The 14,543-nt window shown below is 41.5% G+C and overlaps 1 protein-coding gene across 4 annotated transcripts in view; it reads left to right on the top strand.

Annotated features, from left to right (window-relative positions):
* The window catches only part of RYK (receptor like tyrosine kinase), a 108,263-nt gene that overhangs the window by 28,475 nt on the left and 65,245 nt on the right, over window positions 1-14,543 (top strand). For all 4 annotated transcript variants that reach the window (XR_009054201.1, XM_057737716.1, XM_057737715.1 and 1 more), the window contains exon 2: window positions 877-998. Coding sequence is in view for 3 of the 4 variants with exons in the window: in XM_057737716.1 (XP_057593699.1) it covers window positions 877-998 (122 nt within the window). In the remaining variant the exon portion in view is untranslated. The remainder of the gene's footprint in view (window positions 1-876; window positions 999-14,543) is intronic.

Genomic DNA, 14,543 nt, shown 5'->3' with positions numbered 1-14,543 from the left:
AAGATGGTGATTAAATTTTGCCTTTAAATTTTTTATTTAAAAAAAATTGAATTCATTTTAAAGATAATACAGGTAGGATGAAGGGGTATCATAAAATTGAAGAATGTGATATGTGTTGGAGGTCAGATGTGACCTTGGCCCAGAAGGTGGTATGGGAATGAGTGAAGTTTGAAACCTCCAGTGTTTCTCAGGTGTCTCGATTATTTCTCCCTTTGTCTGCTGTGCTAACTTGTCTCACAAGTGTTTACTGAGCATCTGCTTTGTGCAGAGGACTGTCCCAAGAGTACGGGAATTATGGTGTCTTCCACCTTGTAGTTTAGATTGGGAAGAGGATGTGTGTCTGTGTGGCAGTGCTGTGAGCATACCTCGGTAATGTGCCGTCCGAGCGGCCAGCATGTCGTACTGACAGAAGCTGAGGTCATCTCTGGCTGGGGTCTTGAGATCTTGGCTCACGCTAATGTTTTCACCCAGGTGCCTGTCTCTCTTCTTAAATCCTTATCAGTTTTGCGGGGTGAAGGGGCTTTTGTTTGTAGGCATTTCTCTGAGAAGGTCTGTGTCCAAAAGGAAGAGTGTCTCATTGGTGGTTCTCAGCAGACGGCATGGCTACTAGAGTTCTGGCTCCAGCACCTCTGTGCTTAGCCGGAGAACCACTTAATTGTTCTGAGTCTCAGTTTCTTCACCCTGGTCGGCTATGATGAAATCCAGTGTATTTCCTGCTTTGCAAGGCAGTACATGTGGGATAAGTTTGTGATGTGCATTTGTACATCAATGTTATTTTTACTCTATTATTATTATCAGTATTTGAAATACTGATGGTTATTGCTTTTGAGGGTATTTTGGGCATTTAACTTTTTTTTCTCTATTTTTTTTTTCTAGGTCTTGATGCAGAACTTTATTATGTGAGAAATGACCTTATTAGTCACTACGCTCTATCCTTTAACCTGTTAGTACCCAGCGAGACAAATTTCCTGCACTTCACTTGGCATGCAAAGTCCAAGGTAAGAGAGTGGTCAACCAAAGATGCCAAGACAGGATGACCCAGGCCCAGAGGCTGAGGCAAGGGCTGTATCTGAGGGATGGGCTACCCACCACACAAGAGGGTCAGTGGGTGGTGGGCTGTAGCGGTACTGGGCCTTTTCAGATTTGTATTTTAAATCTTGAGCCTATTTCTCTAGACTTTTTCAAATCCCTGAAAATGAACGTAGCCATCATTTATGTGACTAGCTTATGACAGAACACTTAATGTCTTTTCAGGCTTTTCAAACAGGGATGTAGCTCTAGCTTGAAGAGGGGACAGTTGGGCTTGCTAATGACTGTGCTGTTATGATGAAGTGATATGAGTGAAAGGTGGGGGAATTGGTTAAGATAGGTGCTTTAGACATGTTTGAAGTAGTGGATATAGTTCTCCATTTAGGGAGAAGCGGTAAAAGTAAGGTACAGCAGATGTAGGCACCCATGTGTGCTGTGGTTAAGCTTCTTTAACTGTAACAGACCTCCTGCCTGGTTTACTTGGTGCTGAGTTCTTCACATTTCCTCTCACTGTCTGGGCTTCTCTAACATAAGTTTTCTCTTAGGTCAAAGAGTGAAAGGCTGCATGTAGAGCCCCGCTCCCCCAGTCAGCTTCAGTTTCTTTTGTCAGCATTATCTCTAAGCTTCTGAGTAGGATTTTATTTGGGAAATAAAAATAATTTTTGCTACTAAAAACAAATAAGGATACCTATTGTAGGGTTTATTTTAAAATTATTATAAAGTGGTGTTTATCGTTATGTTCATTGCAAGTCATTTAAATTTGACCACTTTAATATACATCTTTTTTATCTACTTAGAAAACAGTAATGGTTATTGGGAAAATTCAAATATTATAGAATTGTTTTAAAACTGTTAAGATTTTGTACATCTGTACCAAGAAACAATCATTGTCTATAATTTGGTGTACTTCAAAGCTCATTTCTTTTTCCTTTTTAAACAAAAAGGGGATTTTCTGACACATGTTGTACAATATTTTCCCCCTACCTGATACTATGTTTTGGCATCTTTCCATTCCTCTACTTACAGATTTAAGTCAGTCTCTTTATTTTATTTTATTCCCCCCCCATTTTTTATTGGAGTATAACTGCTTTACAATGTGTTAGTGTCTGCTGTACAATGAAATGAATCAGCTATATGTATACATATATTCCCTCCCTCTTGGACCTTCCACCCACCCCCGATCCCACCTATTTAGGTCATCAAAGAACACCAAGCTGAGCTCCCTGTGCTGTACAGCAGGTACCCACTAGCTATCTGTTTTGCACATGGTAGTGTATATATGTCAATCCTAATCTCCCAATTCGTCCCACCCTCTCCTTCCCCTTCAGTGTCCACATGTCCATTCTCTACGTCTGCATCTCTGTTCCTGCCCTGGAAATAGAGAACGTACCATTTTTATATATCCCACATATATGCGTTAATATACAATATTTGTTTTTCTCTTTCTGACTTTCTTCACTCTGTATGACAGACTCGAGGTCCATCCATCTCTACAGATGACTCAGTTTTGTTCCTTTTTATGACTAATATTCCATTGTATATATACATATGTAACATCTTCTTTATCCATTCATCTGTTGTTGGACATTTAGATTGTTTCCATGTCCTGGCTATTGTAAATAGTGCTGCAATGAACATTGGAGTACGTGTCATTTTTTTTAAGCTCTTTATTGAATAAAATTGCTTTACACTGTTGTGCCAGTTTTTGCTGTACAACAAAGTGAATCAGCTGTATTTATACATATATCCCCATATCCCCTCCTTCCTGTGACTCCTTCCCACCCTCCTTATCCCACCCCTCTAAATCATCACTAATCTGCGAATTGATCTCCCTGTGTTATGCAGCAGCTTCCCACTAGCTATCTGTTTTACATTTGGTAGTGTATATATGTCAGTGCTACTCTCATTTCCTCCCAGCTTCCCGTTGCCCCCCACCCCATGTCTTCAAGTCTGTTCTCTACATCTGCATCTTTATTCTTGCCCTATCACTGGGTTCATCAGTACCATTTTTTTAGATTCCATATATATGAGTTAGCATATGGTATTTGTTTTTCTTTCTGGCTTCACTCTGTAGGACCGACTCTAGGTCTATCCACCTTGCTACAAATAGCTCTATTTCATTCCTTTTTATGGCTATTATTCCATTGTATATATGTGCCACATCTTCTTTACCCATTCATCTGTTGATGGGCATTTAGGTTGCTTCCATGTCCTGGCTATTGTAAATAGTGCTGCAGTGAACATTGTGGTACATGTTTCTTTTTGGATTATGGTTTTCTCTGGGTATATGCCCAGGAGTGGAATTGCTGGGTCATATGGTAGTTCTAATTTTAGTTTTTTAAGGAACCTCCATACTGTTCTCCCCATAGTGGCTGTATCAACTTACATTCCCACCAACAGAGCAGGAGGGTTCCCTTTTCTCCACACACGCTCTAGCACTTATTGTTTCTAGATTTTTTGATGGTGACCATTCTGACTGGTGTGAGGTGATCCCTCATTGTGGCTTTGACTTGTATTTCTCTAATGATGTTGAGCATCTTTTCATGTGTTTGTTAGCCATCTGCATGTCTTCTTTGGAAAAATGTCTATCTAGGTCTTCCACCCATTTTTTGGTTGGGTTATTTGCTTTTTTGATATTGAGCTGCATGAGCTGCTTGTATATTTTGGTTATTAATCATTTGTCACTTGCTTCGTTGGCAAATATTTTGTCTCATTCTGAGGGTTGCCTTCTTGTCTTGTTTATGGTTTCTTTTGCTGTGCAAAAGCCTTTAAGTTTCGTTCGGTCCCATTTATTTATTTTTTATTTTATTTCCATTATTCTAGGTGGTGGGTCAAAAAGGATCTTGTTTTGATTTATGTTGTAGAGTGTTCTTCCTATGTTTTCCTCTAGGAGTTTTATAGTGTCTGGCCTTACATTTAGGTCTTTAATCCATTTTGAGTACTTTTTTTTTTTAAGAACTTTTATTGAGATACAGTTAACAGACAATAAACAGCATATATTTAGAGTGTACAATTTGGTATCCCAATCTCCCAGTTCATCCCCCCCCAACCCTCCCCGCTTTCCCCACTTGGTGTCCATGTATTTGCTCTCTACTTCTGTGTCTCTATTCCTGCCTTGCATTTCCTCTTTCATAGTTGTTAGCATTTGCCTTATGTATTGAGGTGCTCCTATATTGGGTGCATATATATATTTATAATTGTTATCTCCTCTTCTTGGATGGATCCCTTGATCTTTATGTAATGTCTTTCTTGTCTCTTGTAACATTTTTTATTTTAAAGTCTATTTTATCTGATGTGACTATTGCTACTCCAGCTTTCTTTTGATTTTCATTTGTACAGAATATCTTTTTCCATCCCCTCACTTTCAGTCTGTATGTGTCCCTAGGTCTGAAGTGGGTCTCTTGCAGACAGCATATATATGGGTCTTGTTTTTGTATACATTCAGCCAGTCTTTGTCTTTTGGTTGGTGCATTTAGTCCATTTACATTCAAGGTCATTATTGATATGTATGTTCCTATTACCATTTTCTTAATTGTTTTTGTTTTTGTAGGTCCTTTTCTTCTTTTCTGTTTCCCGCTTAGAGAAGTTCCTTTAGCATTTGTTGTAGGGCTGGTTTGGTGGTGCTGAGTTCTCTTAGCTGTTGCTTGTCTGTAAAGCTTTTGATTTCTCCGTTGAATCTGAATGAGATCCTTGCTGGGTAGAGTATTCTTGGTTGTAGGTTCTTCCCTTTCATCACTTGAAATATATCATGCCACTCCCTTCTGGCTTGCAGAGTTTCTGCTGAGAAATCAGCTGTTACCCTTATGGGAGTTCCCTTGTATGTTATTTGTCGTTTTTCCCTTGTTGCTTTTAATAACATTTCTCTGTCTTTAATTTTTGTCAGTTTGACTACTATATGTCTTGGCGTGTTTCTCCTTGGGTTTATCCTGCCTGGGACTCTCTGTGCTTCCTGCACTTGGGGACCTATTTCCTTTCCCATGTTAGGGAAGTTTTCAACTATCATCTCTTCCAATATTTTCTCAGGTCCTTTCTCCCTCTCTTCTCCTTCTGGGACCCCTATAATGCGAATGTTGGTGAGTTTAACATTGTCCCAGAGGTCTCTTAGGCTGTCTTCAGTTCTTTTGATTCTTTTTTCCTTTTTCTTTTCCACATCAGTGATGATCACCATTCTGTCTTCCAGGTCACTTATTCGCCCTTCTGCCTCAGTTAATCTGCTGCTGGTTCCTTCTAGTGTATTTTTCATTTCCGTTATTGTGTTGCATATCTCTGTTTGTTTGCTCTTTAATTCTTCCAGGTCTTTGGTAATACACTTTTTGATCTTTGCATCCAATCTTTTTTCAAAGTCCTGGATCATCTTCACCATCATTATTCTGAATTCTTTTTCTGTAAGGGTGCCTATGTCCTCTTCATTTAGTTGTTTTTCTGGGGCTTTATCCTGCCCCTTCATCTGGTACAAAGTCCTCTGCTTTTTCATTTTCTCTGCCTTTCTGTGGCTGTGATTTTCAGCTCCACAAGACGAAATACTGCTGGTACTGCTTGTTACTGCTGTCTGCCCTCTTGTGGAGGAAGCTATCTAGGAGGCTCGTACGTGCTTCCTGATGGGAGGGACTGATGGTGGGTAGGGCTGGGTGGGCAGAGCTCAGTAAGACTTTAATCTGCTTGTCTGCTAATGGGTGGGGCTGTGTTCACACCTTGTTGGTTGTTTGGCCTGAGGCTACTTAGCACTGGAGCTTACAGGCTCTTTGGTGGGGCTAATGGTGGACTCTGGGAGGGCTCACGCCAATGAGCACTTCCCAGAACTCCTGTCGCCAGTGCCCCTGTCTCCTCGGTGAGCTGCAGCTGCCCCCCACCTCTGCAGGCAACCCTCCAACACCAGCAGGTAGGTCTGGTTCATTCTCCTATGGGGTCACTGCTCCTTCCCCCTGGGTCCTGGTGAGCACACTTTTTTGTGTGCCCTCCAAGAGCAGTCTCTGTTTCCCCCAGTCCTGTGGAGGTCCTGCAATCAAAATCCCACTGGCTTTCAAAGTCTCATTCTCTGGGGATTCCTCCTCCCATTGCTGGACTCCCAGGTTGGGAAGCCTGACATGGGGCTCAGAACCCTCACTTTAGTGGGTGGACTTCTGCAGTATAACTGTTCTCCAGTTCGTGAGACACCCACCCAGCATTTATGGGATTTGATTTTAATGCAGTTGCACCCCTCCTACTGTCTCATCGCGGCTTCTCCTTTGTCTCTGAATGTGGGGTGTCTTTTTTGGTGGGTTCCAGTGTTTTTCTGTCCATGATTGTTCAGCAGTTAGTTGTAATTCCGGTGCTCTTGCAAGAGGGAGTGAGCGCACGTCCTCGTACCCCACCATCTTAATGATTTTGAGTTTATTTTTGTGTGTGGTGTTAGGAAGTATTCTAATTTCATTCTTTTACATGTAGCTGTCCAATTTTCCCAGCACCGCTTATTGAAGAGGCTGTCTTTTCCATTGTATATTCTTGCCTCCTTTATCAAAGATAAGGTGTCCATATGTGCATAGGTTTATCTCTGGGCTCTCTATTCTGTTCCATTGATCTGTATTTCTGTTTTTGTGCCAGTACTATGCTGTCTTGATCACTGTAGCCTTGTAGTATAGTTTGAAGTCAGGAAGCCTTATTCCACCATCTCCATCTTCTCAAGATTGCTTTGGCTGTTTGGGGTCTTTTGCATTTCCATACAAATCATAGAATTTTTCGTTCTAATTCTATAAAAAATGCCATTGGTAATTTGATAGGGATTGCATTGAATCTGTAAATTGCTTTGGGTAGTATAGTCATTTTCACAATGTTGATTCTTCCAATCCAAGAACATGGTATGTCCCTCCATCTGTTTGTATTGTCTTTGATTTCTTTCATCTGTGTCTTATAGTTTTCTGTGTACAGGTCTTTTGCCTCCTTAGGCAGGTTTATTCCTAGGTATTTTATTCTTTTTGTTGCAATGGTAAGTGGGAGTGTTTCCCTAATTTTCTTTCTGCTCTTTTGTTGTTAGTGTATGGGAATGCAAGAGATTTCTGCACTTTAATTTTGTATCCTGCTACTTTATTAAATTCATCAGTTAGTGCTAGCAGTTTTCTGGTAGCATCTTTAAGGTTTTCTATGTATAATATGTCATCTACAAAGACTGACAATTTTACTTCTTCTTTTCCAATTTGGATTCCTTTTATTTCATTTTCTTCTCTAATTGCTGTGGCTAAAACTTCCAAAACTACGTTGAATAATAATGGTGAGAGTGGGCACCCTTGTCTTGTTCCTGTTCTTAGAGGGAATGCTTTCAGTTTTTCACCATTTAAAATGATGTTGGCTGTTGGTTTGTCATATGTGACTTTTAAATCACTCTTTAATGGCTTTATAATGTGATATGGTATGCATGTGTGATGTATGGTTTTTTTTTTTTTTTCATTTATTTATTTATTTTTGCCTGCATTGGGTCTTCATTGCTGTCCATGGGCTTTCTCTAGTTGCGATGAGCAGGGGCTGCTCTTCGTTGCAGTGCGTGGTCTTCTCATTGTGGTGGCTTCTCTTGTTGCAGAACATGGGCTCTAGGCATGTGGGCTTCAGTAGTTGCAGTGCATAGGCTCAGTAATTGTGGCTCACAGGCATAGTTGCTCCACGGCATGTGGGATCTTCCCGGACCAGGGCTCAAACCCGTGTGCCCTGTATTGGCAGGTGGATTCTTAACCACTGTGCCACCAGGGAAGTCCCTGGTTATTTGCTAAGTGCCTCCTTGACACATGGATTTTTAATATCATTTTACTATTTCAAACAATGTTTCCCTTCACTATTTTCAGGAATTTTTGTGTACTTTTGGCATTATTTCTGAATAGTACATTGTGACCAGGAGTGAAATGACTGGGTCGGAGAATGCGCATGTTTAAAATTTTGATTGATATTGCCAAATTCTTTCTCCCTTCCCTCTCCTAAGGTAGTATCAATAAGCCAACATTCCTTACAAAGTGAATAAGGGTGCTTATTTCAGTTCACTGCTCAATGCTAAATATTTTAAGTATATTTGTTTGCCAATTCAGATAAGTAAAAATATTAATTATATAAATATGCATATGTCCACATTATTATATATACTCACACATACATTAGAGAAACATACACATATATGCGTTAAAACTGCAGGAATGTTGTAATTAAAGTTGAGTTAGCTTGGATCCTGGATAAAGCATATGTGCCTTGCTGTCTAGAACACCTCAACTGTCCAACATTAGTGCCTTGAGTTATCCAAATAGGGGGGTGTTCTTTTAGGAGTGGATAGATCTCTTTAGGGTGAAATCTGCAAAAACAGAGGAAGAAAGTTCATGTGAACTAAGAACATTTAGTAGATGGTCACTTGGATATGCTGAAGTGCCAGCATAAATGAAACTCAGAAAAGGTTCACCTGAGACATTTTATCTGGGGTCTGTTAGTTTGAATGTGTAGGCACCTGGACTCTTAAAGGAAACTAAGCTAACACATTTTTCAGTATTTTTATATAACATTGTGTGACCTTATTATTATTTGGGGGCAGTAACTTTTAATTTTGATGTAATTTCAAACATAGAGAAAATTACAAGAATGGTGCAAAGAATTTTCATATATCCTTTACCCAGGTTCACTAATTGTTACTGGTTTGCTCCATTTACTTACGTTACCATTCATTCTCTCAGGCTTCCCTCCCTCATGCATATACACTTTTTTCCCCTTGAACTTTGTGCAGGTGAATTGCATGCATTGTGCCCCTTTATCCCCAGATACATCAGCGTATATTTTGTAAGAACGCAGTTAGGAACTTAACATTGACACAATACTATTATGTAGTCTGTGGAACTGATATTTCATCAGTTATCCCAATCATATTTTTTATAGCTCTTTTTTCTCCTGTGGCCTTTCTTTGTGTTTCTTGACTTTAACATTTAGGAACACACAGGCCAGTGGACTGTCCCTCAGTTTGAGCTGTCTGAGGTTTCCTTACGATTAGATTCAGGAATGTCTCCTTGGTGGTAACACTGCAGCGGTGCTGTCCTCCACAGTGCACACCGTGTCAGCTTCTCCCCTTACTGTCAGTGTTAACTGTGATCACTCAGTTTACCAGGTTTCTCCACTGTAAAGTTCTCTCCTTTATAATGAACAAGTAATTGTGGGGAAATAATGTGAAATTATATATTAAATCCCGTAACTCAACACCCTTTCAACCACTGTGTTTAGAACTAGGTTTCACTTTTAGCCAGTGTGATTGTTTGCCCTCACTGGAAGAGGTCAGATCTGCACTGTGTAACCATTTGGTGGGAGTGTTGTAGAAGGAATTTGAACATTTGTGGAGTGGCAGTGGTGAATTTTAAGTTCCCTTGCAACTCTGAGATCCATTGTTTCTGTGAACATCTTTCAGGCAGAGAAGCTTTTTATATTCTCCAAAAAATTGATAGTTGTTACTTTTCCTATCTTTAATGTTGTTGAGTTTTAAAAACAAACAGTACACATACGTTTTTTAAAATAGTGAAATATCTAATGAAATAATAGAGATTCTATTCCAGATAAGCTACTGACTTTGAACAGGATGTGATTGTTTTTGGCCCACTTGGGGAAAAAGAATGCTGATATACCATGAGAATATTTCCTGGGCAAGTGTGTGGGTGGTGACTTATGAATAAAAAGGCAGTGTGGGATGTGGCAGTTAGAACTGAACAGAATTAAACCTTCTCTTATTCATTTGTTTTTAAAAATATACATACACTAAATTTGTTTTATTTGGAGTGAGTTTCAGGGATCTGACTGCTGATTGTGGGTGCCTGAGGAGTTTTAGGAGCCTGTCACAAGGAGGAAATTGAAGTGGAGGAGAGTAGATAGAAGAAGGGGCTCAGATGAATATTTATGTTTGAATGGGAAGCAGTGTTGGCCTGGGTACATGTTGGGGTCAGGAGGAGCCTTGGTATGGCTCTGTTGTACTTCCATGTTCTTCACATTATCTTGTAGCATAATTTCTAAACTGCTTCTGTGGCAGGTATTAAGAACCATCGTTAGTGCACATTTGGGCTGCTCTTGCTGGTATGATAGTCCTTGTAAGGCAGAAGTTCTCTGACTTGTTGGAGGCCATCACCATTTATTTACACGTTGAGGCTAGAAGCCTAGAAAGGATCCTAGACTCCTCCTGCAACTTCCAAGTCCAGATTATTCTCTCATAATTACACCTTAAACTTATTTCCTAGCTCTCTTGAGACTAATGCTTCATCCTTAGTTTGGGCTTTCATTGTTTCTTAACTAGATATGGACATAGTCTTCTGACTGGTCTCCTTGCCTCTGGACTGACCTCTTGCTGTACCCCCTGCAAAGCTGCTCCAGCGCTCTCAGTTGCCACCAGAATAAAGTTCTATTTTTTAGAGAGCCTTCATGATCTCATCCCTGCCTTTCTTTTCTGCCTGCTCTCCTGCTAATTGTTTAGTGTCATTTATGTGTGTGTGTGTGTTGGGGAGGCGGTGGCGGGGGGTCTGGCAGTTTCTTGAATGCCCTGTGCTCTGTTACACTGCTGCTGCTTGCTCTGCTGGAAATGCCCTTTCCCCATTCTTTACCTCATTAGCTCTTGTTTATTTCATAAAACTTAGACCTGGTGTCACCTCTTTTTCATCTGTGTTAGGTGCCTTTTTCTGCACCCACGGTGAGCTTCTCTTTCCTCCCTCATAGCCCTCATCATACTCTGAGAATATTTTAGTAGTTGACTTTCTTTTCTGTCTCCCTCCAAGCTGCTGAGCACATCAAGGGTAGGAATCTCTTTTTGTCTTTCTCGATGTCCCTCGCGCCTGGTGTAGCACGGGGTACTTAGTTACAAGTGTTCCTTCACTGTCTACAGAAGAGATGCACAGGTAGAAGCCACAGGGCACAGCTCAGCAAACAGGGAACTTCTGAGCAGTGAGAGCTTTTCAGAGTTAGAATGTGCTACTTTAGGAGCGCTGGATTCCTTTATCTAGAAGCGTGAAAACAGAGGTTGAGTACACTTGACAAACGAGCTGACAAACTAGTTGCACACCTGAGATTTTTCAGATATTTTACTCTGAATAAAGTTGTAAATTTGGAAAAATGAATGGAATTCATAGTTTGAATATATAGCTAAACTTACTTCACAGTTCATCTGTAGCAGGTATAAATTTAGAGGAAAGTACTAATCATGTTATATCTTAAAATGTTTTATAGTAAAAAAACTATGTCCCTTATGCCTGGTTCCCCTTCCATCGGCAACCACTGTTACCTGATTCTGGTCTCCCCTTCTAAAGATGGTCTGTGCATGGGTAAGCATGTAGATATGTGTGTGTGTGTGTGTGTGTGTGTGTTTGAAATGGGAAAGTCATGCCAAGGGGGCAGGAGACACATGGTGAAGACTTCTTCACCTGATCATGTTGACTCTGGGATGCAATCAGGAACTTTCAGAAGGAGGGCCGTGGTTCCCAGGCTCCAACACTTTGTAGTTCTTGCTTTTTAAGAATTGCCAGAAGATGAGATATTTGCTTCCAGAGATCTCCAGGCTTCTTGGTATGTCACTTTACATTGTAGATATTTTAACATTAGTTTCAGCACATCAGAGCTTTTGATAATAGTGTTCTCCATTGTATACATGAGTCTATTTCATCTTTCCAAATAGGTGCGGTCTTCTCAGAGGCTGGAGTTGTGTCTTACTCTTTTTTTTCTTTTTTTTCTTTTTTTCCATTCCATTCCACGCCACACCACGCCACGCCACGCCACCCCACCCCACCCCACCCCATCTGTGTTGGGTCTTCATTGCTATGTGTGGGCTTTTCTAGTTGTGGTGAGTGAGCAGGCGCTACTCTTCATTGCGATGCGTGGACTTCTCATTGCGGTGGCTTCTCTTGTTGCAGAGCCCGGGCTCTGGGTGGGTGGGTTTCAGTAGTTGCAACACACAGGCTCAGTAGTTGTGGTACACAGGCTTAGTTGCTCCGTGGCATGTGGGATCTTCCTGGACCAGGGATCGAAGCTGTGTCCCCTGCTTTGGCAGGTGGATTCTTAACCACTGTGCCACCAGGGAAGCCCCTCTTATTTTTGACATTGTGTCACACTGCCTTAGTGAGTGGTTGGTAAATATAATGGGTTAATTGCATTTCCAGATAGTATGAGAACTCTGGTGTTGCTTCTCTTTCACAAGGCCACACACTCAAAAAAAAAGAAAGAAAGAAAGATTACTGGTGGTTTTAACAGATAATTAGTTTCTTCTGTATTCCAGAACATTCTCCAGTATCCAGAAAAAAACATGCAACTGCATCTGTTAAGTGTCAGTAGGTATTTTAGATAGCTGAAAGGCAAAAAAATAAACCAAAATGTAGCAGAATACACTCCCTACTCACTCCCCTCCCAAAGCTGTTCTCTGGCTTCAGGAATGCATCATTGTCAGGAGGGTCTGCAGGGAACTTGTCCAGAGTTCCTACAGCAGCCCCGGGGACCAGAGGACAGAGTGGGGTTTCTATGAGAAAGGCAGCACTTTTGGTCATTTCGGAGAAATTAAAAGGCTATTTGGCTGTAGGCAAGTGAATTCACTTTAAATGTGTACTGTGTTCCAAAAGGAAGTGGCTTTACTCAGCAGCTGCCTATTTGCAATTGCCGTTTGTTTCCAAGTAAGGGAAGATTATCAAAAATGTTTATTTCTTAGCTTATTCAAATATTTATATTTTCTCTAGTTTCTTTTCTGAAGTATTTTGGCTCATTCTTTTTTTTTTTGATAAACAACTGCTATTCAGATTTCCTTTGTTCCAGTAGATTATAAATCTTAGTTTTAGAGCAGATCTGTTTCTTCAAAGGATCATTGGCAAGTGAGATTCCATATAGATCGATACATGCCAAAATAGAAAAAGCTGGCCTTTAACAACTGCATGTTTCTAACCCCAGAAACTGTAATTTAAAATTTTATATTCTGAAGATTCCGGAGGGAGAAGAGAACTGCTTTGGAATGCCTTTCATGTTTAGGCAGTCCCTCAAAAAGGGAGGAAGCAAAGGCCAGTCATGGTGCTTTCACACTTCTTAGAGTTCCAGGCTGCTGTTGGCCGAAGGTTTGGGCTTCTCAGAAATCTTACTCAGCCCCTTCGCCACCTCTCTCCATGCCCCTGCCTCTGCCCAGTTCTGCGCACAAGCTCACTTCTCTCCCTGCTGCCCTCTCCCCTTACCCTTGCCGCACTGAGACTCTCGAGTGCTAGTCCCTGCCCTCAGCTCTGGCTGAGGGTCTTTGTCCCTGTTTGCCTATGGCTCTGTCTGCTGCCTCAGGGGTTCTGGTCCCTGGCTAGCTGTGCCTCTGCTTGCAACAACTGAGACCTAGAATAAAGGGGACAGCAGATGTGGGGAAGCATAAGTTTGGTTTTGAGTCTGTTACATTTGAGAGCTGTAAGATTATTAGGTAGATATATCTGGTAGGTAACTGGGCATATGGGAGATAGTGAAGATATAGAAGAGAGAGAGAGAGACGAGTTGATGATACAGAAGCCCATCAGTGGTGAAGTGGGCTAGAACTAGTGTACTAGGAGAGAAGGGTTTATCATTTGGAGAGGAGAATAAATCTCACCTTGGGACTGGAGTGCAAAGGTTGAGTGCTCTAACGGATCTGCCTGGATCTGAAAGGGGGGGAGGGTTCCTGTGTGCCAGCTGAAGGGGACAAGAGCATTGCCGGAGAGAAGGAAAATGGGGCGGCAGCAGATGGTGAAGCTGTGGATCCTATGAGATTTGGAGTGAGAAGACTGGGGAGAGCGGGGTGAGTGGGAAAGGGATTGCTCAGCAGGATTAACGGCCTACCCTTAACCTGGGGATCATCTTTGTGTAGGAGCGACTTTCTCTTCCGGGTGTGATTTCTGCCAGTAGTGCTGGGCAGCAGAAGTGGAGTGAGAGGTGGTCAGAGTCCTGATGGCTATATAACTGTGTCGGTAACCAGTCTTCTTTGAGGCACAGTCTATGGGAAGATGAAACCAGGTCACTGGCGAGGCTGGAGAGGGTGGAAGTAGCATTACTGGCCATTGCATCCCAGCTATGAGCACAACCCTTGGATCACAAATGTGGCTGATAAGACGAAGAACTGGTTTTGTAGAAATCAGACATTGTGGTGAGATCTTTGATAGACCAGAATTTTTGCGTTTGTTTTGGTTATGGAGCAATTCTTTAGTACGTAGGAATACTGAATGTTAATATTGAGCCACCAGGAAGATGACAGGAGACAGAGTGAGCCAAGCGCCAAGGCCTCTGCAGAGTCACTGTGTGTCACTGATGATGATGGTGTGAGAAATAGCCATTATGAGTTGAAGTTATAAGCTTCAGAGTATAGGTGATTTTGCATGAGGAAGGGGTGTGTAGGAAGGACCTAGTGATCCTGAAAGAATGCTGACTCTACTGTCTAGGCCCTGAGGGTTGAACTGAATGATAGGAAAGCCAGGCTGGTGGAGAAGGTGGGGAAGACACTTGTGAAGAGGCTGAGAGTGTGGGAGGCTGTTTAGAATAGTAGGGTTCCCAAGATGGGGGAAAAACCATAA

This window comes from Hippopotamus amphibius, chromosome 6 (assembly GCF_030028045.1).
Source record: "Hippopotamus amphibius kiboko isolate mHipAmp2 chromosome 6, mHipAmp2.hap2, whole genome shotgun sequence".
Lineage (NCBI taxonomy): Eukaryota > Metazoa > Chordata > Mammalia > Artiodactyla > Hippopotamidae > Hippopotamus > Hippopotamus amphibius.
Note: the sequence above shows the minus strand (reverse complement) of the source record. Positions and strands in the feature narration are given on the sequence as shown.